Genomic DNA, 27,322 nt, shown 5'->3' with positions numbered 1-27,322 from the left:
TTCTTTATTGCACAATTCTGAGTAACTCATATGGCACCAACAATTACAGTTAGGTTTAGTTTAAGGTTTTTAATTCAGGTGAAAGTTAGAATTAGGTTTATTTATTTTTTATTTTATTATTATTTGTTTTTGTTTTTGTTTTTTGAAGTTGAAGTTGAAGCTCCGTGTTAAAGAGGGTAAAAATTATAGTTATATTTAGATTTTGAATTGAAGGTAGGGTTAGAAACTAGAGTATGTGTTTATTATTATTATTATTATTATTATTATATAAATATTAAGGTGCGTTTCAACTAAATTTGGGTTAATGACCACTCAAATATCTGCAAAGTGTCAACTGTATCATCCAACCTTCAAAATAAAACATAACAAAGCTTTGGTCTTCTGAATTAGTCTCAACAGTCTGTATGGATGGGCTGGGTGAAACTGAGTGAGCTAGGTAAAAAACAAAACGCAGACACTATACTCAACAGACAACAGTCCGACATGACTCAACAAGCACAGGCAGTAGGGGGATCCCTAGTTGTATGACATATGAGGTAAATATGCATTGTAGTTTTTCACCTATTCATCTTCAACAGTGCCTGGATGTTTGTGTTTTGTGTGGGGTGAATTCATTTAGGAACAAAATCTTAATCACCATGCTGTTTGATGTGAATAGTAGTCATGTGTTCAACAACATCACGCAGCCTTACGCAGTCTTGTACCTGTTTTGATTATCATGAAAGATAAGATCAGCAAAGTGCATATGCTCCTACATTTAGACTGTCTTTTGTAGGTGCTGTTGTAAAACAGCATATATTCTTTAATGATCCAAACTGTAATGAAATGTACACTGGTCAGCAAAATTATTATCACCTAATATGCTGTCGATCCACCATGTGCCACCAAACCAGCTACAAGACCTCTGAAGGTCTCCCTATTTGGCATTAAGATGTTAACAGATCTGAACGTGGAGGCTAAGGCAACACCTTTGACTTCTTTCTGATGTTTCTTAGATCATTTCCAAACAGCGTGTGTGCCAGGGCAGGAGGCATTATCCTGCTAAAAGAAGACACTGCTATCAGGGCATACCACTGCCATGTGTTAAATGAATACATGAATAGGGTTTCCTGGCAGAACACTGCCCAGAACATCACATTCATTACACTGGCTTATCTTCCTCCCAGAGTGCGAGTGCATTCCTCAGCATATCAACAAAACAGGACACATCCAACCACACATCCTTCATCGAATTGCTCCATTTGTGTGCTTATTGTGGGCACTTTTGACATTTTACATGGGTCAACATGGGCACTCTGACCAGAATGCGGATAAGCAGCTAAATACACTTCACTGTGTGTTGACACATTCCTCCATCAGCCACCTATAAACCACCATAAACAACCCATTACTTGATCAGTAAAGTTTTATTTTCCGATTTAAAGGTTCTTTACACCTACACGTCACAAACATCTTTATGGAGCCAAAAGTGGTTCTTCCTCTATAGCATTTCTCGAAGAGTCTTTGAGAGTCTTTCTCAAAGAGTCTGAGAACCTTGGTTTTCAACAGTGCAGCAGAATCTACCAATACTACCAATACCAATGAACAAGATTGTCTATTAATGGAAACTAATAGCAAGGCCTTTTCGACCACTACAGCTGGTTCGGCTGTGAAAAGAATGCAGTGCTCCACCATGATAAACATTTGGCCACATTTGGCTGACACAGTCAGCTCACATGTAAAAAGCAGACTGGAGCTGGAGTTGGATAGTGTCCCTCCAGGTCCCTCATATGAAAACTTCTTTGGTGATTTCCTCTTCCTTCTCAAGCAGCAAAGTTAAATCAATGAATGAGTTATCTCACACCAAAGAATAATGATCTGTCAGGTTCGATTGTGGCCATGAGGGGGTGTTACGTTCTGCACGAGAGTAAGCAGGATGCATGCACAGAGCAGTTTTATTCTTGGCCTTCCAATACGCATGGTGTAAGCTTGATTGGATTGGAAACCCACTAATGTGATTTTTTCCTCCTGTATCAGTCACGAGGACTCTTCTCTGTTCTGGTTTCCATGATGTTCAGCAATGATTCATCTGTTCAGCATTGCCGATGAGTCATTAAAATCCAGAAGCCAGTACTGGTGATGCTATTATGCATAACCCAGTGTGGGGTACTACTTGATATATGCTTCCCTGCAAGAAAGATGCAGAAACTCTAGTTCATGCTTCCCTCACCTTAATAATCACTTATTCAATGATCAATGATTACTTATCCTAATGTTCTGTTCACTTGCCTGTCTATTAGAACCGTTGCTAGATTAAACAGTAGTATATTTAAGATTTGGTAGCTAGAGTTCTTATACACACCAAACAAAGTGGCCACATCACCATTTATCTCTATCAACTTTGTTATACTAATTACCAGTTGCTATCTTTACATTACAAAAAGAACTAATTTTAAGCCTTCACAATGTTGCCCAAAATATTAAATATTTACATTCCGACTTATACTCTTAGATCCTCTTAGATAAAGTAAAAGCATGCTCCATTGGGTTAAGGTTAGGAGACTGAATTTGTCTTCCATTTCTTTGCATTAAGAAAATTTTGGGATGCTTTTGCAATATAATTTGGGTCATTATCTATCTGTACAGTAAAGCACCATCACTTTGACAGCATTTCACTGAATTTAGGCAGAACATAGAGAATTCATCCTGCTACTTCATCAATGAACACCAGTGACCCAGTTCCACTTGCAGCGATCCATGCCCACACCATAACAGTTCCTTAATCAAGTCTGACAGAAAATGTGTGATAAGCTTTAGATCAAGAACCTTTTCTTTTTACTTCTCCATACGTAAGTTACTCTTGGTTTCATCTGACCAAATATTTTCGTTGTTTTTGTAGCAGTTAGCAGTATACCTACTTTATCTATACTCCATGAAGGCATAGTTTGGTCATCATAGTTTTAACACACTCATCGTCTCTCTTCTGTGGGTGGCAAAACTTTCAGTCCCACAAACTCCCACAGAACCTGCACTCCCTGACTGGGAGTTTCATTCCACATGTCAGTGATTGTCCTCATACACAATTTGCACAGTGGGGCTATGCTTCTGGCCATAGCTTCAAAAACTGACAGAAGGAGTGTCAACAGACCCTTTTTATGTGCCAAGACTTCAGGCCAGTGGTATTTGGCCCCAAGTCATTCAGTCTCTACAAGTTGTTACAAGTTCCTGACTTTGTGCCTTTCTCTGTCTATGTTTTTTAAGGATGTTCCTCACAGTCTCGTTCTATTACACTCTTGCACACTGACCATGCTGCAGGTTTGATAAGATATGCTCAGTTATACACAAATGCTTAGTCAGAATTGCTCACAGTGGAAAAGGGTGGTAGAAACCAGACATCTGAATAGTTTGCTGCCTCCTAATGCCACACCAGAATGTAATTACATCCAAATGTTATGAGCACCCTGTGAGTCCAGTGCATCTGTCTGAGGTAACAGTAAGTAGAAACATTTTTAAAAACCATTATTGAATTATAGTCACATTTAAGGATTTACAAATCAACATGCCTGCCATCATTCCTGCATTGAAGCCACTGTACCGTACTCCAGGTAGTGGGCGCACTGCACAATGCCATTTAGCATCACATAGCGTAACACACTATACTACATAGAGTACTACAATCTGGTCTGGTCTGGTTTTGTTTATGTCTCGGTCTCGGCCACTCCTGGTCTTGGTCTTGGTCATTTAAATATGTCAAAATAGTACCCAAAGAATGTTTTTTTGGTCAGATTTTCTGCAATTTAACAATTATATAAAACCCATGTAGGTTATTTTTTGTGTTGTTTTTGATTATAAATTGAATGACTTTTCTGCATTTGATTCATGGTGACTCACTCTGAACTGCTCTGAATATCTTTGCTCACATCTCTACAAGTTCTACAGAATTATGTACATAAGTCATGTCGCACCATTTATTATTACATAAACAACCATTTCACAAAGACGCCAAACTCTTCTGCAAAGCAATCTAGGCAATCCCAGCTGGATCTAAATACACTTGAGTGAGAGGCGTTCGCCAGAAATGTTACTATTTTTGGTCATCCATAGATCATTTCGTGTTTTAAAGCATGAGTAATCGCTACAAATGTTAAGTGGCTCTCTGTAGATGATTAATAAACTCTTATCAGGAACACATCAACAACATATCAGTGAAGCAGCAGCAGTGAATCATCCGAATACACTGAGGTAAATATCTTGAAGATGTTCTGATAATGCATGAATAAGACTTACTGTTAATACATCGAATTACATCAAATAGACTTAATCTGTTACCTACATTAAACAAAAACCTAACCCTGGACATAATCCTAACCCTAACCTCAGCCCAAAACGTAATTCTAACCTGAACCCAAAATCTAACCCAGCCTTACCCAAACCATAACCCTGGACCTAATCCTAACCTTAAAACCAACCCAAAATCTAACCCAGCCTTACCCAAATCCTAACCCTGCACCTAATCTTAACCTTAAAACCAACCCAAACTCTAACGCAGCCTTACCCAAATCCTAACCCTGGACATAATCCTAACCCTAACACAAACCCAAACTTTAACCCAGCCTTACCCAAATCCTAACCCTGGACATAATCCTAACCTTAACACCAACCCAAAATCTAACCCAGCCTTACTCAAAACTTACCCCAGCCTTACCCAAAACCCAGTTGTAACCCCAACCCAAAACCTAACCCTGCCCTACCCAAAACTTAACCTTAACCTACACCCAAAACCTAATCCTAACCCTCGCCCTGGCCCCTTAATCTCAACCTAATCCAGTTAAGATCCAGTTTCAGACTGGTGTAAGCAGCAGGTCTATAGCAGCTGGTTGAGGATGTTGATGTTAATGATCAGTGATTTCTCAGGTGAACATATATATATAAATTTGGACTTCAAATCGCCTGATAATCTACTAAATGTTCACATGCTGCTACATCACTGATATGTTTTTGATATGTTACTGAAAGTCTGATGAGTGTCTTTCAGCTAAAATAATAATAAAGTTCCTAATAAAGTGCCATCCAAACATTTTCACACACATATATACACATACAATTATTGTAGCATTATTGTTAAAACATGTAAAAGCCATTGTACAGAGATAATTACACTTTTGATGTTCCAGGCCTGGTGAGTGTGCCCCAAAGAGGTTTATAATTAAATGCTGCCACATAAGGTAATGATTTTTAAATCTATTTTTCTGTCTAATATGTAGCGGTGGGTGGAAACCTTTTAAATATAGGCCATCCCACTGACACCAAGCCTCTAATTGTCTAATTTTATGGCAGTGGAGAAAATGTGAATTACACTCCCCAACTGAAGGGGGAGCCCAGGAGTAGAAATCCCAATTCTTGCATAGTACTGCTTCAAGTTGAACTAGTGGAAACAGTCAGGAAACAGGTTGTGTTATCTAGCTAGGGCTGTATAAATTCGATATTATGTACACAGACACAAACTAACACACACACAATACTTTTCACACTCCAAGGTCAATTCCCATCACTGTCCCTGTTTACTGAGGTCTACACAAAGCAGATGCATTCATGGCTTTTCCAATATGATTAAAGTATGTGTGTGTGTGTCTGTATGTTTTGATATGAAACAGTGGTGTGTTTTCAGTGTCAATGTAGAAAAAAACCTAATTACATGTTTACAGTGCTGAGCAGACGTCAATGGCCTTCATTTCCAGTGAAAACAGTCTGAAAGAAAGGAAAGATGAACAATGGTTGAGATTTAGACACAAAAACATTACTGTACGTGTGGAGTAACCATATTAAAAAAAAAAAAAGAGGACACTGGAGATACTTAAGGGTGTGGCAGTGGTTAGGGTGTTGTGCCTGGTGGGCTTTAAGAAGGTCCAAGATGTACTGGCAGTGTGTGAGGATGGGAGAGAGCTAAATACTTCTAAAAGCATGCGGCTTTGATAATGAACATTAACCATAAGAGCTCATGGTGACGTGTGTGACAGACCCTTTAAAAGATGTGGGAAGTTCCTTATAGCACTTTGTCCTTCATTTTAGTGAGAGCGTGTGTACATGTGACCTTAAAAGTGCTCTCTCTGCTTCTTAAAGTCTGCTCCAACCCATTAGCCAATTCATAGAGCCCATGCCTAGAACCAAATGATATAATACAGTTTATAAATTGGTTGTTTTGACATATTTGTTACATGTAGATTTTAACCTTAAAATATTTGCAGAAAAAGTCATGTGGCCTCTATCCCAATAAGAAAATAAAACACTAGTAAATGGCTCAGTTAATTTAACTGAGCTTAAGTGCTATGAGCCTGAGCTCTTATGGGTTATTGCATATTTATTTACTCATTTACCAACAATAATAAATGGCCTAAATAACCTATATGACCAAATCATCTCATGTCAGTTCAACTCATGAGTCTTACAAATACAATAAATAAATAAAAAATATTTAAAAGTTTATTTTACCTCCTTTACCTCCATGTTTACCTCCAAAATAAAAGAAAAATAAACATAAATAAAATACACTTAAAAAATACATAAATAAAATGAAATCAGTTGCTTAATAAGATATGACTGTGTGTGTTTGATGTCATTATGGATTTGAAACTCAAAGCTTTTAGACCTTTTCAGAATATTTGGTCCACTTGGTTCTACTGAAACAAAACCACAGGATTTTTATCTAAAACTGAACTGTGTTGATTTACATTTGTGTTAAGGCATTTTTAAGCTGTGATCAGTCACCATGTACTGCTCTTGTTAAACTGTCTCTTTCTCTCCGTCTGTGTGATGCAGTTTGACCAATAGTTAATGTAGGTAAAGATACATACAGACCAGGTGTGGCAGTCGAGAAGTCAGGGCTTAAGGAGGCGTCGTTAAAGCTGTTAAAATCCAAACACAAAATGTGTGGCGACTGTAGAAGCAAATACATGATGGGACATCAATGCATAATCCTGCCTGATGCATTTTTAGATCCCAAAGAGATGACATTTCCAGGAATAACAGGTTGTATGGTCACACTATGTGTATGTCCATTTGTGATTGCAGGCTTTAGCAAGTAACAGTGGAGCATATGGCAGCAGTCAACAGCAAGATACATGATTAAAGAGGGCTGAAAGAGGCCATGTTTATTTTAAATGCTGTAAAAACACAGAAGCTGTTAAGTAACCCAGGTAACAGCACACCATTAAGGCCACAATGACCTTATTGCTATCTAAATAATCCCAAAAGCATCTTAGCAATAGAGGATCCTTGATTGGTCGTGCTAGCATCATATCTTAACATATCATGCTTTTGGGAAACTGGGCCCATTTTAGTTCCTTTGAAACAAAACAAAAGTTTCAGCAGTGATGAAAAGGGAATACAGCTGATTTTTTACACAGTTCGGAAAGTCTTTCGCAGTGCTTTGGCACAAAATGATGATTCACTTTGGAGAAGCTTACTGACAAATTTTTTCACAGTGCTGGTGGATTTAATACCTCTAAAAGCTACAGCACTAAAGGTTGCTACATGGAATGATTTAGGAGATATTGTTTTACAATAGTGTTGAAATAAATATATCCCAAAATTACATACAATTCATTCAGAAACACTTATTTCACACAAAGGCATATTATTCAGTAACTACAGGGATTTCTGTACAAACTGGTGGGACTGTTCTTTGGTAATAGAAGTTTGTAATAACAGTTTTAGCCTGCTGGCAGTCCATAGGCTGGGGGTTGAATCCAATTCATTGTGGAGAGGTAAATGCATGTATTGTATGGGAACACTTTTTTTATTTACCACTATTTTAATATAAAAACTACATATAAAACTGCATTATTTGATTATACATATATTTGCTTTAATAATTGGTAAAATTGTTTCATTAAGTTTAAACTGTTATAAACACGTGCCAGAAACTGATGAAAAAACTTTTGGTAAATGTGAAACATATAAATAAAAAACGTCATTGCTTGTTTTGGATAAGACATTCTATTATATTTATGTGTCTTTGAATCATAGAAAATAAGGCCTCCGGCTCTTATCACAACCACAACCATAAACCATTTGACACCAAATCCACTAAATTACCTTGTTTACATCTCAACCCTTTAATTATTGAAGTAAAAAGATTTACTGAAATGTCTAGTAATATGGTAAAAATGCCATTCAGTTCTATTCAATTTCTATTAAATGAGGAATAGAAACTACAAATAGTACAACTACAGCCTGTTCACCAGTAGGAGGCAGACAGATTTAATAAATATTTCACCTTAAAAGCATGAAAAATTTGCATCACAACGTCTTTAATGCTTGCCCTCATGTTGAGGAGGCAGATACAGATGTCCAAACGTACAGTGGACAAAAGTATGTGGGCAACGCTTGTATGGACATCCCATTCCACAACCATTGTCATTACTATATATACCCTTTGCACGTCTAACAACCTCCATACTTCTGGAAAGGCTTTCCACAAGTTTTGTGATGTGTCTGTGGGAAACTTCCAGTCAAAGGACCCTTTGTGAAGTCAGGTGCCGATAAAGGCCTGGCTTGCAAGTGATATTTTTTGTCCCAAATATGTTCAGTGGGGATGACATCAGGGCTCTGTGCAGGCCGTTTATCAGACCTTGTCTTTATGGCCCTTAATTGTATGCACAAGAACACGGCATGTAATTGCCTAAAATATCTTTTTTGTTTGCTTTGGTTTCAACTTTACCCTTCAGTGGAACTAAAAAGTGAAGCCTAAACCTTCACCAAACTGTACTGTTGGCACTATGCAGGTTGGTAGGTAGCATTCTCCTGGCATCCTCCAAACTCCCAATGTGTGATTCATCACCCCAGAGAACACAGTTCCAGTGGGGTCTTCCGGTTTACACCACTCTGACATTTGGCATTGCACATAGTGATCTTAGGTTATGCCATGGAAACCCATTCATAATTCTTTCCCAAACCGCAGTCCTTGTGCTGATTTTTCCAGAGGCAGTTTGGAACTCAATATTTTTAAAGCCCGACAAAGTTTAGCACTCACTGTCTCTGCACTGATTTTGCATTGTCTACCATTTTGCTCCTGAGCAACTGTTACTCCAAGGTACTTCTACTGTGCAATCATAGCACTTACAATTGACTGGGGCAGATCTGGCAAAAAAAATAAACTTTAATAAACTTTAGACAAAGGTGGCACTCTATGACCATGTTTAACAACCCATTCAACCAATCTTAAGAAGATTGCAAGACTATGTATTTCTATAATTCCTAATCCTAAACTATATAATAATTAGGAGGGGTATATATCTTCCACCTGCTGTGTTAATGCCAGTGCTGGATAAGATAAAATAATGTGAAATCTGATTCGATAATATTTTGTTTATGTTTAGACTGCTTCTTACTCAATAAGTATATTTGTTTTCATAATTGGTAAATGGTTTCATATAGTTCAAATCTAAAACTAACTGTTAAAACTAACTGTTATTTGTAAGACACATCTGTTATGCAGGTTGTGAACATGTGCTAGAAACTGGTGATTAAAAAACATATTATTATTATAATGTGCCCATTAGTCCCATTAGTATTGGTGCTGGTATTAGTACTAGCATTATTACGCTGGCTAATGCTAACCATTGCTCCATGGGTTCTCATTCTAAGTAAAACTTTTAGCTTCCTCCAACAATCAAAACTTACTTCCTTTTATTTTGAGTTCTCAGCATTGGCTTGCTCACTTCACTTGGTTAACGCCACTTCCTAAAGCTGATGTGGCAAGCATTTTAAGCCTTCTATTAAGAAGGCAGTAAATGTATGGGTAATAGGGAATTAGGGTCTCTGTTCCCATTGATTACTGATTTCTTTAGAATGTTTCATATTTGAAGTTGTCAAAAGTATACAAATAACATAAATAATATGCTAATGAGATATATATAGTGGCAGTGGTGGCTCAGCAGTTAGAGCACCGGGCTATCAATAACAAGGTTGTGGGTTCGATTCCAAGCGGCTTGGCAAGCTGCCACTGTTGGGCCATTGAGCAAGGCCCTTTAACTCTCTGCTCCCCAGGCGCTGGAGTTGGCTGCCCACCGCTCTGGGTGTGTGTGTTCTCACTGGCCTTAGTTCACTAGTGTTTGTTTGTGTGTGTGTGTGTGTTCCCTATCACAGATGGTTTAAATGCAGAGGACACATGTGTACAGGGACAAATATGTTTACCTTTTATTTTCTTTTTTTCAATTTCTAGGAAAGCTGGCATTATTACAAGGAAAACAGACAAACTACAGGGTGTTATTTAACAGGAAACAAGAGTCTTTATTTATTTATAGGAGAATTTCAATTGATATGTAATTTATTGGCATCATATTATTCAATATTTTGTGTGAATAAAGCATATTAGCAAAGAATTAAACAAATAAATTAGAAGGTAAAATCACAGTCATAATTCTAATCCTTAATCGTATAAAATATTTATTAGACAGATTTCATTTTACTTTTACGTTTCCCCAATTTGGTAATAAAACAAATCAAGGTCACATTTGATTTCAGGTTAAAAAGTTTTTAAGTTAAGTTACCATATACCACCAATTTTAACATCAGCTATTCTGAGGCCAAGAACTTTTGAACTGACAAGAAAACACAAAACTATCTTGCTGAAATAAGCACACCACAGAATTACATATTGTAAGATTAAATCATCATAAATGTGTTAAATGTGTCTAATATCACACATTTAAAGTGGTGTTAAAAACTTTTGTTTTGTTAAAACTTTACATTTGAATTATGTACTAATGAGATGTATGTGTGTGACACTTATTTTCTTGTTTTAATTCTTCTTATTTTTTTATAGTAATGCCTTAATACATTGTTTGTTTTTATTAAAAATTAGAACTAGAACGGTTTAAGCATGTTTCTTGAAACAAGTAAAATAATCTGCCAATAGACTAAAACAAGGTCAAAAGACATAAAAATGTCTTTGGACTCCCCCTATCATATGATGCGAACAGTGGTGAGAAGGTGAAGGCTAGCATGTGGTTCCTCCAAATCACATGAAGCTCCACTACATCATTTTAAACTGCTGCTAATGCTATGTCACTGGACGGCTAACCATGCTTGGAGGAGAAAACTTACGGTCGGTTCTGTTACATCGATGAACAGAGAACCATGCTGGCTAGACTGGGGTTCAATTCCCTAGCTAGGCAAGAACACCGCTCTACACCAATAAGAGTCCTCGATCAAGACATTTTTCTAGCAGTGTAACATGATTAAAATGTAAGCCACTCTGGATAAGAGCTTCAGGAAAATGCTGTAAATGTAAATTGCACTTTCTGGGACCCCCTCAAAATGAGAAATACTAGGTTTAAAATGATTTCAAGATATCATTTTACAGTGTCTAAAGACCACTTTCAGTTGCCTGTAGCAACAAAGCATCATTAAGTCATTGGGCTTTTTTTAGATCCTCCAGTTACATTCCTAAAACTAACAAGCCAGGTACCAGACTGTCCTGAGTGACTTGACTGACAAGACTGGGTGCATTGAATCCTTTTCATGAAAGTAAAACAAGACCAAACAAGTTTTCAGAAATGGAATACAGTTCAGTGTAAATACTGCTAAAAAGCGTGAGTCATATGGATATGAAATGGGCACACCATGTGTGTGTGTATGTGTGTGTTATGATCAGTAGTGACACCCAGTTACCAAACAAAAGGAAATACGGGATTTTAGTATGTATTTTTCTGGACTTCAAATTTTAGGGCATGATTAGTACAGGAAGTATATACAAGTTCTTAGTTTAATAGTTTTGATAAAACTAAAGATAAAAGCTGACATGGAAAATAAGTATATGTATATGTGTATAAGTTTATTTATGAAATACTTTAAAAATTATACAAATGGTCAATCAATGTCCTTTGTATTTGGAATACATTTACAATATTTAAAGATTCACATTTCAAAAATGTTTAACATTTGGTCACTTATTATAAATACCTACCTTGTACTGCCAATAACTAGCCAGTTTATTGTAAACACCTACGTTTTACTGCCAATAACTGGCCACTTCATTAGAAACACCTACATTGTACTTCCAGCACTTCCCCTTTATTGGTCATTAGTCCCGTAAGAAAGAGTTCAAGTGCAGTGTCTGCATGTTCCAAGCAATGATCATATGCAGTATAGGCTCTCACTCTTGCTCACATTTATACAGCTCATGGGTTCTAGTCATAGTGGAGGCTCTCGAATCGAACTGAAGCTTTATTTTGCTGCTGATTTAGTTCATTCTTGCCTCTGGTTGTTTCATCCACAGGTTTCCTTTGAACACCGTCTAGTGTAGTCTGATGAAGGTGCTGAAGGTCTCGCTTTAAAAGCTCACTGGCCATTTTATTAGAAATAACTACCTTGTGTTTCAATTCACTGGAAACACAATCCCTACCACTTTGTGCTTAATACACTGATCTTCCCAGCCCTAGACTTTAATAAAGGATTCAACTTCAACTACAGCTCGGTCCGACCCACCATCTTTCGGGATGCATGGAAGACAAGCTGGTTTGGCACCAAGGTGGTGGAATGAGCTCTACCTGAGTGTTCGAAAAGCAGCATCCCTTGCTATCTTCAGACATCTGAAGGAAACTGAAGTAAATGTAATTGTGAATGGATGTAAAGGTTCTTTATCAATGTAAAGGTTCTTCACATGCACGTCTCTCGTCCCAAAATGGTTTGTAATGGTGTTCTTTAAGGAATGACATAGAAGACCATTACAATCCATTTTGGTACAAGAGAAGTGAGTGTGAAGAACCTTTAAAATTCTACCTGTAATACAGAGTCTAAATTCATGAATACAGTAAATTGATACAAACACTGCAAGCCTCTGACTTGGACCTTAAATTAAGGCATGTTTATTAACAACTACAAACATCTTTCTGTGGATTTCTGGGTCATATTAACCTGCAATCACTGTGTCTGAAATAAGGCAGATCTGTGACGGCTGACTGCATTCAGGCAGAGTATCATAAAAATGACATAAACCTATAACCTAATAATATCATTCAAAGGTATAACTCTGTTAACTGAAAGTGGTTCGCAGTTCTGCTGAATGAACGGTGCTGGGAAAATTCAGTCTTCCTGCAATCCTCAAAAAAAAATTTCTGATGTCCTGAGACAGAAACACCCCTCCAATTCCTTAAGTGGTTGTGTGATGTTTCTCTTATTTCCAGGCATGTGTTAATGCATGTGATGAGAAAAGGAGTCATGAGTCATATCTTACAGATTAAGAGTGTCTTTTTAAAAGGTATAGTGTTGTTGAGGGTGGGGGCAGGGGGGGTTCCCCGGCATAAGAGGAAGCTGAAGAGGTTTCTCTTTACAGCCGTCTGAGATTTCCTTTCGACGGAACAGTGTCTATTTCAAGTAAAAACTAAAGAGTCCAACTCCCTTTTATCCCTGACATCACAATTATTGGCTCAGTTGAACTGGCCTGTGCCGTAGCACACAAGTTCCATTTTTAGCCTGGCTAATAGCATGTTAAGTGCTGTTCATGCATTATTCATTGTGTCAAGAGCTATAATCGGCTGCGCATGTTGTCTGACAAGTGGATAAAAGACTGCTCTCATACACAGACAGGAATTGTTTACCCATACTCTGAAGCATGCAGCCTAAAGTCAATGGGGAAACCCATTAAAGGATGCTGCCCACACAAGTGAAATGACGTATGAAATGAAGGGGAGGTCTGATCTGGTAAAAAGGAGTGGTGTCAAATTTAGAAAACATCTAGGTTCTATGCCACCCTGGGCAAAACTCCCTATTTATGTCTCACCACACACACTCTCCCATTCTATTTGTAATAGCATATCAAGTAACATAGCAACATCACAAATGATAGTCTTTAACAGATGTTGATATTATGCTCATAAATAAATGATATAGCAGCTGCATAAATCTATCTTCATTTATCTTTAGCTTGTTTCTTCTTTTCTTCCTCTTTTCCAACACTGGGCACCTGATAACAGTACCAGTCAAAAGTTTGGACACACCTGGTTGAACATGTGCTTATCATCATCTTAAAAACATTAGATCTGGCTGTTCAATTTTAACATCTTAGGATACTTACTGGTGATCTGGATTTAATCTCTTTCAAGCCTCCATATTTTTTTCTTAGGAATTACTCAGAAAATCAATGTAAAACGCAGAATCATTCAGAACAACTGTCTAATCAGAAGAGAAATACATTCGCAAAATAAGGTTTATTAATAGCTCACTCCAGTGGTTTCATAATTTGTCCAAAATAAGAGAGCTTTAGTTTAGTTATCTGGGCTTCCAGTGAAAAATGATTATTACTTTAATTAAGGATCAGGGGTTTTGCTCCACGCTCCTCCTTGAGTATACAGAGCTGGCTGCTCATAGCAGTAAGCAGGGAAGAGAAGGCCTGATCATGTCTTAAAATCAAAGATGTAACCTCATGAACTCAGTTTCTCACTCAAAGAACCACATACTTGGAGTGAAAAGGGAGAATAAGCCTACAGAAAGTTTTTCCTTTGGTTTGTAAACAGATGATCTGTTTTTTCTTTACACTTGTTGAGGTCTGTTCAATCCGTGCTGACCCTGATCACTCACTACACTGAGGCAGAGACTGGAGGACATATCAGCAGAACAGTACACATGCACTACATGGCTGCTATGGAATTTAAACTGTAAACGAGTGGATTTAGCTGTTTTTGCATTTAGTGATAGTTGCCAGGTCAATGTCTCTGCGCTAGTCTAGAAAGGGTAGGTTTTGCTATTTGCTATGATATGCTATGATATTTGAGCATGCGTTATGACACTCTGAATATTGGCATGCAGCTGCCCGCAAAGTGCGGGGTTCAGGGGTTAAAAGGCTAATTCTAATCTATTTGGACTAATTTTTGGACTGACAAACATTACAAGTGCCACTGCAACAATCTTTATGTTTCAGAGCACAGTAATTAAATTCAATATCAAGTATATTGCAATGACCTTACTTGACACAGCCTTGTCTGCTGCTCGGACCAGATTCACAAATGTATTTATTGAGTATTTTCAGATGTCGTTTGATGTATGTGGTCAGCATGTGTCCAGTAGCTCTATAAAGCATTCCCTCAGTCAGATATGTGTTTAGGTGGTCGTATAGGTTGTTTTTACAAAACCACAGTGAGGATAACATGTGAAATTGTCTAAGAATAGTGACTTGCAATGTTTTTTTTTGTTTTTTTGTTTTTTTTAAATAACAGCCTTATTTGCTATACAGGTAATACAGCTCTACATTACTAGACTGTAATGCAGGAAATTACATTACAAAATCCACAGCAATGATAGCCTGGCTTTCTGTTTTAGTAACTAGTTATAAAAAATATATTCCCTGTTCAACAAGAATAAAGCCAACTAAGCATCATATTTGAATGCTTTCGGGCGATGGAGCTCTCATCACCTTTCCTTTCAGTTCTAATTATAGGATTTTTTGGTTTGAGAGTGGGGATCTAATATCTCCATGTTCTTGCTTAAATAAGTGCCACTAGTGCCATTAGAAATAACCGGTAACCAGATCCTGTTTGTAGAGCATGTGCATGTGACAGAAATATGTACAGACATGTGATGTGCCAGTGAAAACCTCTCAGATCATTCTGTTTTTAGAATTAATGTTTAATATGTTGCAGAAGTTTTACATTTGACCTTATTATTATTATAACCCACGCATTTGTTGCTTTGTTTGCACATGACTCTAATTCTTTCTTCAGCTCTGATGCGTCACTGTTGCTGCCCTTTGTAATGATTTTTTTTTTTCCAAAGCCAGCCAACATTCCTAACAGTGCATGGTTACCGTAGTCTACTCTGAGCAGTACTCCAGCAAACCATCTGCTGATAAATAAACTGCGCCTAGTGACGTAAAGCCCATCAGGTAGTGTTAACTGTAGCGTCTGTTTGATATGTCAAAGAATGCACTGGCCACTGGCCATCACATTATGTAATTTTAAGTTGGTGCCCTGAAGCTAATTAGCAACAACTTTATCTCAGTACATTAGCGTTTTGAGTTGGCCGCAGTCTGCGTCATAGCAAGAGCGTCAATGGATAAAAATGCATGGCTCTCTTTGGTTTATCATTTTAAGGGGAAGCAGGTCAAGTGAGTGAAAAGAAGGAGTCATGGAAGTTTCCACTGTTCCACTATATTTGTGACTGTTTTACAGAAAGGTATGTACAGTATTTCTTTACAAACATGGGTACTACATTACTCAATGCTTTATGCTTTAATGACCACTCACACATCATAGCATCTAACTTAAGTACTTCAGCTGTTGACCAGTAGAGGACATAAATTATTAGTGTTGTGGTCTGTTTAATTATTTCCTGGTTGGAAAACTTCCTGGTTCTGGTTGGAAATCATCCACCAGACTCCATTTATATTCTTTAACCCATTTTCTTCTTCCTTCTCTCTCTCCCATGTCCTGAGCTGCCATCTATGCAATGCAATCAACCTGTATTTGGGAGAAGGGTGATATTCAGGGACCTGGTGAGGTTCAGCACTTTATTTCACTCTAATCCTAAATAAAAAGGCAGCTAATAAAAAAAAAAGCAAACCTTTATGCTTACCAACCTTTAAAAGTACTAACTAAAGACACAGATGATACAAGATGTGTACAATTTAAGAAAGTTGAAGCTATACTGATTCATTTCCTACACAATAAACATCACTATTTCATGCTGGCAGCTCCTTCCACAGCTGTGTATAAACAGAGCCATGCTAAATCTTTGAGTCAGGTTAAGGCTGGAGATGAACCAGATTAGCCTGGCAAGCATTAGTCTGGCAAGATTTTACTTTTTGGGATGAACAAACTTTCAACTCTTTATTTAGCCTCAGACACGACCTCTATATACACCAAAAGCCTGTTTTTTGGCATGTGCTCTTTATGTCTTATCTGTAACTGACAGCAGGCAGAGGTGACTACCTGTGGATCCACATGGCTACAAGATCAGTCAAAATTGAAGCATATTAATTCCAATAATAATAATAATAATAACTTTTCCAAACTCTTCACACTCATATCTTTTTACACGCATGGTTCTTTCTGCAACCAAAAGTGGCTCTTCCTTGCATCTCTCATAGAACCATCTATAAGAGATTGCTCTTATTTTAAGAGGTGAGGGCAATTTCAAAAGGGGTGGATCCACAGCGTGAGCTTTTTTTGAGGACAGTTTGCTTGGTTTGTAGTTTTCAAACATTGTTTGCAATGGGGCAATTGGGGATTCATGCAGGCTGTGAATTGGTGTGATTATTTGTGGTTACGTGGCCACGTAGTTGACGTGGCCAGTTGTGGGTGGCATTTGTTACTTGAAAGGTGCTGGTGGTGAGACAGATCTGATGTCTACCTGTCATTGCTGGTGCTCTGCAGAAAGACAAAAGTGACTGTAAGTACTATTTGAAGCTGACTGTGACTGTGTGTAACTCATAAAATATTTGGAATATTCAAACAATTCTGACCCTTTGTTTGTACTTTTATATGTATTTTATTCTGCGTTTGATTTAGCTAATGCTATAAAAAAAAAGAGAGCTGAAGAAAGAACAGATTAATTCAAGTCAATTCAATTCAACGTTATTGTCATTATGCTATTACAGTGGTTGTGCAGTACAATGAATCACTATTAGGCTAAGTTTCAAGTGTGGTCATAGTTAAGGACATGGTACAATAGTGCAAGGACAAATAACAATACACGGGACAGGGTGGAAAGACAATACGTACAAAGGCAACAAATATAATAAATATAAAGATATACAAATAGGTGCATGTACATGTAGAAATGTGTGCATGATGGCTGGGTGATTAAGGTCCAGACTAAGTTACTATGCTAATAAATATGTAGTCCAGCGATGTGTTGCGTGTGTAAATGGAAGAGTACAGGACGTTCAGGTGTGTGTGCTGAGGTGGACCAGTCTGGTCCCAAGTTTCTCCAAAACTGGTTTTGTTTTCAATGTTTTATCAGGGAGGAATTTTAAGCCTGTGGTCAAGCTGCTTGTGAGATAAGGGCACATACACAAGTGTGCATTCCAACAGCAGGCTTCAAAAAACACCTGAAAGAAAACTGAAAGTGCTGCAGACCATCTCATTTTGAAACCAAAGCAAAAAGCACTTCAAATACCAATTCTATTAACTTTCGTCTTGTTTCTAGTAGCTCTTTTAACTGAGCTCTTGTAAAAATTAGCATCTACTCAAAGCTGACCTAGTTTGTATTGAATGGGATATTTTTAATGCGATCCCTGCAGTATTTTATGAGCCAGCTTAGCTGAATAGAGCGATCTCAAAATTTGCTAACAGATGGCATGGTACTTTTCATTGTGACCAGCTGATGGGAACAACTGACTTTCAGGTTTGGTATAGAGCCAGAGTGGCCAAAAAAAGTGGTCAAAGGTGTCAAATTTCATGTGGAATGGACCGATAGAAATACTCCAAAATGACTTGGACTAAAATCTTTTTACATTGAGTGTTCTGTTGGAAGGTTTTTTTCCTTCCTGGTTTAAGTAGATATTTTGGGATACAAGGTTTTTGCATGACAGTAACATTATACATACATGTGGTGGAGGTTGTTTGTTTTGGCTAGATCTATACTGGGTCTAAATGGGTTTTGCTGGTTACATTCTTCAAAAATTACAACATTAATCTTAACATCTCCATTTTTAGTTTTCCCTATGGTTTAAACCCTGTAGCTGCTCTATTCACTGTCAATAATTCTGAGTGAAAAGATCAATAGAAATGCTCTAAATTAACTCGTATTTCACATTTGTAGGCTACAAATGACCATTTATTTGGTAAGTTGTTTTTGACCCACAAAACAAACCTTGTTAGTTATTACAAAATCGTACACAACTTTTGTCCACAAAGCACCTTTGTAGTTATCTGGGATTAAACTAGAAGCAACAGTGATATGGAAACCCCCCTCAGAGCGAGACAAGGAAACCCTGATTGGACCCCATCCAAGAAAAAACAGTAAAGGCAGTAGAAATAAAGGATGCAGAAATGACTAATGGATATACAGTAATGAAGGAAATGGAAATACGGCTGACATAAGACAGTAATGCTCAGATTTAACCAACAAAAAAACAGTGATTCATTCTCATTCTTAAATTTGACAGCTGACAGCAATGACTCGTTGTGGCGTAATGAGTCGTAGTTGTTTTATGACAATTCAGTTACACACTCACATATTCTGGAAATACCTAAATGTCTGCACCTTTAAGCAAACAAAAACAGAAACCTACAAACATACAATCCCACACATACATCCTTTTCATTCTGATATTACAGAATGACTGACAACCAAAAACAGGCTCTGTGAACACACACACCTTTCTTTTGCCTGGGTGTAATTTCCACCATTAAGCAGCACTAACTAAGTAGACATCAGACAGAATAACAATAATTACTTTATACCTGTTTATGAAATAGCTGAGATTTCCCTTTGCTCTAGAGTGGACTGTAGACTTACAAATAGGGTTTCTTATGGATCCAGGATCTAGGACATTGCTTTTTGAAGCACCTTTATATTTTTGGTGTACCACATTTATGGTGACGAGTTTGGCTAAAAGCTTTCTGTTAATCTCTGTTTTTCACTGAATCAGTGTGGTTTCAGTCTTACTAACTTTAACGATAAATTTGACTTGGCTTTTGTAAAACTTCACAGTTAGTCTTCAGATATTCCGGTCTAGTTTTAGACCAGTCATTTCTCACTGCACATTCAGCTTCTGCTCAAAGCTTCTGACTAGATTTAAATATATCAAAACCCAGTAACCCGAAGGTCTCTGTGGGCTAACTTTTCAATTCCTCACTCTTGTAATGACATTGTTGCACATTGCTGTAGATACAGAATTATTCACTAAATATTAAAATCTTGACTCACTGGTATGCAAAGCCTAGGGTTTAAGGCTTAAGCTCCTCCTGATGTGCTGTCTGTTGTAATTAATCAAGTGTGTAGTGAACTGCACCCTTTCAATTCCAGTAATGGACGTCATAAAATGAACCACATTCTCCTACCTTACCATTTATGAATTGAGGCAACAGAAGTAGAAAGTTACACATATTTCACATTAAAGGTATGAAACATTAAGCATAAAAGACCACAAAATAAGCAAAGACGTAAAAAAAAGAGAGAAAAATAGCAAAAAAAAGAGACAGATTATAAACTCTATACGGACATGTATGTATGACAAGCTTTCTCCGTCAAGGCAAGGCATTCTTATGACCAGCCAATCAGCCTAAAGTGTCACCAGCAATATAGCTATAGCTCATTTTGCTAGTAAAATATCCCTCCAATGAAATTTGTCCTAGTTTAAACCAACTATGGATTTGTTATCAAGTGTCACAGTAGCCAAATGTAATTTTGCTTAGTCATATGTTACAAATTCTTAACATAATATTGCTTAGTCATATTATATATTCTTAATGTAATTTTGCCTGGCCATATGTTTCATATTTTAATGTAATATTGCCTAGTCATGTGTTACATATTCTTAACGTAATTGTGCCTAGTCATACATTACATATTCTTAAAGTAATATTCCTTAGTCATATGTTACATATGCTTAATGTAATATTGCTTAGTCATATTCTTAATTACATAGTTACAGTTTTAATGCAAATCTGCCTAGTCATATGTTTCAGATGTACTTTTGCCTAGTCATATGTAACATATTCTTAATGCAATATTGCCTAGTCATGTTATATATTCTTAATGTAATATTACTTAGTCATGTTACATATTATTATCACCTAGTCATATGGCATAATATTGCCTAGTCATGTATTACAAATTCTTAACATAATATTGCCTTGTCATATGTTACATATTCTTAATATAATATTCCCTTGTCATATGTTACATATTCTTAATATAATATTGCCTAGTCATATGTTGCATATTCTAAATATAATATTGCCTTGTCATATGTTATATATTCTTAATGTAATATTTCCTAATCATATGTTACATATTCTAAATATAATATTGCCTTGCCATATGTTACATATTCTTAATGTAATATTGCCTAATCATATGTTACATATTCTTAATATAATATTGCCTTGTCATATGTTACATATTCTAAATATAATATTGCCTTGTCATATGTTACATATTAATGTAATTTTGCTTAGTCATGTGCATGTGTTACATATTTTTTACATAATATTGCCTAGTCATATTATATAGTCTTAATTGTAATTGTAATTGTAATTGTAAATGTAATTTTGCTTAGTCATATTCTTAATTACAGTCACATGTTACAGTTTTAGTGCAAATCTGCCTAGTCATATGTTACACATTCTTAACGGAATATTACATAGTCATGTGCTACATATTCCTAACGTTATATTGTCTAATCATATGTCACATATATTAAAAGTAATATTGCCTAAACATTTGTTACACATTATTAACGTAATGTTGCCTAGTCATATGTTACATATTTCTAATGTAATATTGTCTAGTCATATGTTACATATTTCTAATGTTATATATTTCTAATGTAATATTGCCTAGTCATATGTTACATATGTCTAATGTGATATTGTCTAGTCATATGTTACATATTTCTAATATTACATATTTCTAATGTAATATTGCCTAGTCATATGTTACATATTTCTAATGTGATATTGTCTAGTCATATGTTACATATTTCTAATGTGATATTGCCTAGTCATATGTTACATATTTCTAATGTGATATTGCCTAGTCATATTCTTAATTACGGTCACATGTTACAGCTTTAATGTAATTTTGCCTAGTCATATGTTACATATGTTTCTTAACATAGTTTTGCCATACCATGTTACATATTGTACATAAAAGTACATTTACTCTGTCATATTTTACAGATTCTTAGTTTATTTTTAGCTAGTCATATGTAAAATACCTCAATGTAATGCCATTAATTAAAGCAACATTTTTTTTTTTATTTCACATAAGAGAGCTGTAATTTTGACATTGTAATTCAAGATATCTCTACTGTAGAGTAACATGCTATAGAATAATAATAGTGCTATCCAAAACTAGAATTGTCAGTAGTCAGAATTACAGTATAGGTTTCTGTAGGTACTATTTCTATTAGTCAAATTCATTGACTCCTGACCAGTAAAGATGTGATGAAAAGGCTTCTGTCAGACAACACAGCTGACCTGTCTTCCTGTGTCACCGACACGCATGCAGCGTAACGGGAAACGTTGCGCACGTGAATGAGAGCGATTAAGACTGCGATGTTGATCCAGCGTGTTGCGTCACTGTCCGTCTATAAAGAGAGAAGAGAGAGAGCAGAGAGTAGATGCACCAACTTGGGAGAACAAGAACAATGACTATCGTTTGGGTGAGCCACGCTGATTCGCTCAGTCGCTCCGTTACGACAGTGTGTGTGTGTGTGCGCGCGCGCGCCTGCGTGCGTGCGTGCGTGCGTTGCGTTAGAGGGTTTCCTTGCGCACACCCTCTCACACGGCGAACGAGAAGCGAAAGAGCAGGACACGCGCCTTGCTGTGTCTGAGTGCGGTGTGTGTGTGTGTGTGTGCGTGCACAGTAAGTACTAGAATATGAACTGACCTCTCTCTCTCTCTCTCTCTCTCTCTCTCTCTCTCTCTCTCTCTGTCTCTCTGTCTCTCTCTCTCTCTCTGTGCAGGTTCTTATCTCTGCGCTCCCCGTGCTCCTCTGCGCCTCAGCGAGCGAGGAGACGTATGTGCGCGAGCTCCCGTCAGGCGCGAAGGTGGTGTGTGATCGCTGTCAGCCGGGCACTCACCTGCGCTCGCACTGCACAGGCACGCGCCGCACGGACTGCGGCGAGTGCGGAGAGGGCTTTTACACCGAGTTCTGGAACTACATTACCGAGTGTCTGCCCTGCGATCTATGCACGCTCCACCAGGAGGAGACGCGTCCGTGCACGCGCACCCACAACCGCGCGTGCCAGTGCAAGGAGGGATACTACTGGCTCTCACACTTCTGCAAGAAGCACGCGGTGTGTCCCTCCGGACACGGGGTCAAAACAGAAGGTACTTTTAGAAATGTTCATTTTACTGTCAAATTTTCTACTGTCCAAGTCAGTTCCACTGTCCAGGTCAGTTTTACTGTCCAAGTCAGTTCTACTGTCCAAGTCAGTTCCACTGTCCAGGTCAGTTCCACTGTCCAAGTCAGTTCCACTGTTAAATTCTACTGTTCAAGTCAGTTCTACTGTCCAGGTCAGTTCTACTGTCCAAGTCAGTTCCACTGTTAAATTCTACTGTTCAAGTCAGTTCTACTGTCCAAGTCAGTTCCACTGTCCAAGTCAGTTCTACTGTTCAAGTCAGTTCTACTGTCCAGGTCAGTTCTACTGTCCAAGTCAGTTCCACTGTCCAGGTCAGTTCTACTGTCCAAGTCAGTTCTACTGTTCAAGTCAGTTCTACTGTCCAGGTCAGTTCTACTGTCCAAGTCAGTTCCACTGTCCAGGTCAGTTCTACTGTCCAAGTCAGTTCTACTGTTCAAGTCAGTTCTACTGTCCAGGTCAGTTCTACTGTCCAGGTCAGTTCCACTGTCAAATTCTACTGTCTGTCAATTCCAGGTTAACTTCTACTGTTCAAGTCAAATTCAACTGTCTGAGTCAATTCGACTGTCTGAGTCAATTCTACTGTCAAATTCTACTGAGTCAATTCCACAGACAAATTCTACTGTCCAAGTCAAATTCTACTGTCAAATTCTTCTTTTATATCAATTCTACTGTCAAATTCTACTGTCTGAGTCAGTTTGACTATCAAATTCTACTGTCTGAGTCAATTCTACTGTCTGAGTCAGTTCGACTGTCTGAGTCAATTCGACTGTCAAATTCCACTGTCTGAACCAATTCTACTGTCTGAGTCAATTTTACGGTCAAATTCTACTGTCTGAGCCAATTCTACTGTCTGAGTCAGTTTTACTCCATGGTCAAATTTGGCCTAACTGCTCCCCTAAAACTCATTCTGGATTTCTTAAGTGGACGTGCAGACCTTATAGCCATAGCCAGTCAAGCCAAATAAGCCAAATAAGCTTGACTGATGTGAACTTTTTGGATCATTTTGAAAATTCAGACACGAATTATAGCTTACAGTGGCACCCTGGTCAAAATATTTATATACTTTTTATACAATTTCACAATAACAAAAAGGGAAAGGGCCTGAAACAACAGTATGGGCCACCTGCATGGTCAGTATTAGGGAGCACAAGAATCACAGCTTGTGAATGCATTTTAAAGCAGCTTAGAACTTCCAGTTCTTCTTTGGGGGATATTCTTTGTGAAAGGTTTTGTTCAGTAAAGTTATTGGACCATCTTGCTGTGCTGCTCTTATAAGTCTATCCATAGATTTGATGAAGCTCAGGTCAGGGGACTGTAAGGGTATCATTTTACTGCTGTAGAAGCTTTTTCATCTTTGGCTTTTTTATAGATGATGTGATGTTTGCATCCAGACTTTACTGTTATTTAATTGAATTAATGCTACAAGTGACATTTCCCTGCCAGAGTGTCCAGTGTCCTGTGACTCTGACTGCAACACAAGCCTAAAGCATGATTGATCCACCCTCATGCTTAACAGTTAGAGGCCTTCTTTTCATTAAAGTCTTCCCTTTTTGTCCAAACACACCTTTGCTCATTGCAGCCAAATAGTTCTCCCTGAAAGTGTTCATGGTCTTACCTCAACTTGATGTCGACTCCCCCTGTTCACTGTCATTTCTTAATTACATTACAAACTAGAGAAACGGCTACCTGAAAACTACCTTTTATATCCTTCTCCTGCTTCATGGGCATCAACTATTTTAATATTTAGAGTGCTAGGCAGCTGCTCAGTTCATCACCTGGCCTTTCCAAGTGACGCCTGTAGCACTAACAGCTCTGAGACCTTGGTAAAAGTTAGATGAGAGCTCAGATCTTTTAGGGTGCTCTCATTTCTGCATTTGCAAAAATTGCATATCCCTTTTTATCTCTCAATACCTCAAGACCTCAAAAATCAGGTCATCTTCTACTCACTTAACTATTCACAGTACCAAAAATCTTTCTCCAGGGGTGCCCAAAGCATGTCTTGTGTGTTAAGCGATGTAGGACAGCATTGTACTAGTCAGCATTGAAGCTTGACTGTTGAAAGACTCTGACCTCAACCTTCTGTTGCTGCCGGTTTTGTGTACAGGAACCCCACTCAAAGATACAGAATGTGAGCCATGCCAGAGTGGTCACTATGCAGCCGAAACTGCGGGCAGCACACGGTGTAGCCCACATACAGCCTGCAAGGGTGAGGAGAAACTGGTGATCAATGGGACCAGTTGGCATGACAATGTGTGTGTTACCTGTGACAACATCACAACAAAAGGTATGTGTACCAGAGCTCGGCAAAGACCATAACTCTAAAGCTTCATGGAGCCTGTTCTGAGGACATTTATTCAAATTTATCAGAAAGAAGCTTAATGAGATTACCCAGCATACATATTATTTAGTATTCAGTCTGTAAACTATTCAGTAACTATTATGAACTTAATGCCAGTATTAGATGATGCTTCCAGGACTGGTTTGATTTGGTATGGTATGTTGAATAAGGAGTTTCCTACAGGCTGGTTTGATTGGCTGGTTATTGAGTTGTTTTTGGTCTCTCTCAGGTTGGCCAACGTTCATCAAACCTCTTCTCTCAGAGCTGTTCGCCCAGAAACACCGCCGGATTCATCGCCTCGAACGCCTTCTGTCACAGAGCATAGGTGATCAGCAGACTGTGCAGCAGTGGCTTAATGGGGCTTCAGAAAAGCAGCTAACTGACCTTCCCAGTAAGCTGGAAAAAGTAAATATGCAACATCTGGCTGCAAAAGTCGAGCACAAAGTTAAGAGATTCCAAGAAGAGGCGAAGTATTGTAGCAACAGCATCATGTAAAGCATCACCTGAAAAAGATCTTGAGCACTTATTGCTTCTAAATTAGAAATATTTGGCAGTTTTGGTTCAGAGCACTGAACTAGCACTGATCCTGTGGCAGTGTGGACCTTTGTGGCGTATGTTTATTTATATTTCGATTCATTTCAATAATTTATAAGTGTGTGTGTGTGTTCTTCTCTCTGAACTAAAGTCAGTGTAAAATAAGAGTAAAGTTTGCGTGTATATTTTCTTTGTAGATTCAATTTTATTTTTTTACAACTTTTTGTCCTGTGTTTTTTTAACTGTTAATTTTTTTATTTGTTAACCTGCCTCATACCAAATTATTACCTCTTAGTGTTTCCGGTGTCATCGTTTACTCAATTGTTGTTTTAAGCTTAAAACGCATTGTTTTAAGATATTTTGTCTTCTGGGAGAACGTTCAAAATAAATTGTCATCGTTTACTTAACTTAATTGTTGTTTTAAGCTTAAAACGTATTGTTTCTGAGAGAACATTCAAATAAATTATTAAATAGGAACATTATGAGCACAGTCTTCCTATTATATGGGGCGAATTCCATACTGAGTATATTATTATGTACTTTAGATACGGAATATAATTACATAAAATAATATATATATATATATAATAATATAATATAAAGATACATAAAATAATTTTGATGTTCAGATGACTGCTCTATTTATCATAACTGCATGATGATATAATTTGTATGAGGAATTAGGACACAGATTAAGCCCTGTCAAGGTTCAAATGGCGAATGAAAATGACAATGTAATCAAATTTGATCTGTGTCTGAAAACACTGGCCCATTAAAAAGAATACTCCACTGTGTTTCAGTCTAATCTGCCTCATCTATCACATGCAGCCAATTAACATAAACACATAATTAAAGAATAATTTCATTTATTGAGGATTTTTTGTGCGGAAGTATCTTTGTGCAGTTGCTGATTGCTGTTTTTGGAAAACTTTATACATTTTCCAGTAAAAAACATTAACTTTAATTTTGCATTAGATCAGTTTAGATTAGATTACATCAAATGCAGAGCACATCATGGACCTGGCTTGTTACTTGTAACTCACCCACTTGCATTTATTCACCTTTAGCAGTTTTAAAATGCTTCACAGGGGGTGCTATTATTTTTCAAATAGCTTTCAGTGTCACATCAATGAGACTGATTGTTATTGCTATATTTAACATGTTATTTTGTAATCATGTAGATATGGGTCAGCAACGTCAAGGAAAGTTCACATTAACCATCTGAATGGGGAAAAAGTTAAAAAGTAATTTTAAGTTTGGCATGATTTGTTAGTTGCAGACGGGCTGGTTTAAGCATTTCTGGAACTGCTGATCTCCTGGTGTTCTTTTTTAGCACAGCAGTTTAGCAGGAAAACACATCCAGTGAGCAGCAGTTCTGCAGATGGAAACAGCTTGTTTATTAGAGAGGTCAACAGAGAATGTCCAGACTGGTCTGAGCT

At 37.5% G+C, this 27,322-nt stretch overlaps 1 protein-coding gene across 1 annotated transcript; it reads left to right on the top strand.

Moving 5' to 3' along the window:
* Window positions 1-22,149: 22,149 nt before the first annotated feature.
* tnfrsf11b (tumor necrosis factor receptor superfamily, member 11b) lies at window positions 22,150-26,360 on the top strand. The gene is made up of 4 exons (XM_072672664.1): window positions 22,150-22,177; window positions 22,518-22,979; window positions 25,116-25,295; window positions 25,579-26,360. Exons 1-4 carry the CDS (start codon window positions 22,150-22,152, stop codon window positions 25,842-25,844), a joined length of 936 nt encoding a protein of 311 aa, XP_072528765.1. The 3' UTR covers window positions 25,845-26,360.
* Window positions 26,361-27,322: the final 962 nt, after the last annotated feature.

The sequence above is a fragment of the Salminus brasiliensis genome, chromosome 2 (genome assembly GCF_030463535.1).
Source record: "Salminus brasiliensis chromosome 2, fSalBra1.hap2, whole genome shotgun sequence".
NCBI classification, from domain to species: Eukaryota; Metazoa; Chordata; class Actinopteri; order Characiformes; family Bryconidae; genus Salminus; species Salminus brasiliensis.
This window is presented reverse-complemented; position numbering and strand designations above follow the sequence as displayed.

Bases quoted from the DNA above. Each gene is read 5' to 3' on its own strand.
- tnfrsf11b (XM_072672664.1), top strand. From the start codon at position 22,150: ATGCAGCGTAACGGGAAACGTTGCGCAC. The intron at 22,178-22,517 runs GTGAATGAGAGC...GTGCACAGTAAG, and splicing joins TAACGGGAAACGTTGCGCAC to TACTAGAATATGAACTGACC. The intron at 25,296-25,578 runs GTATGTGTACCA...GGTCTCTCTCAG, and splicing joins TGACAACATCACAACAAAAG to GTTGGCCAACGTTCATCAAA.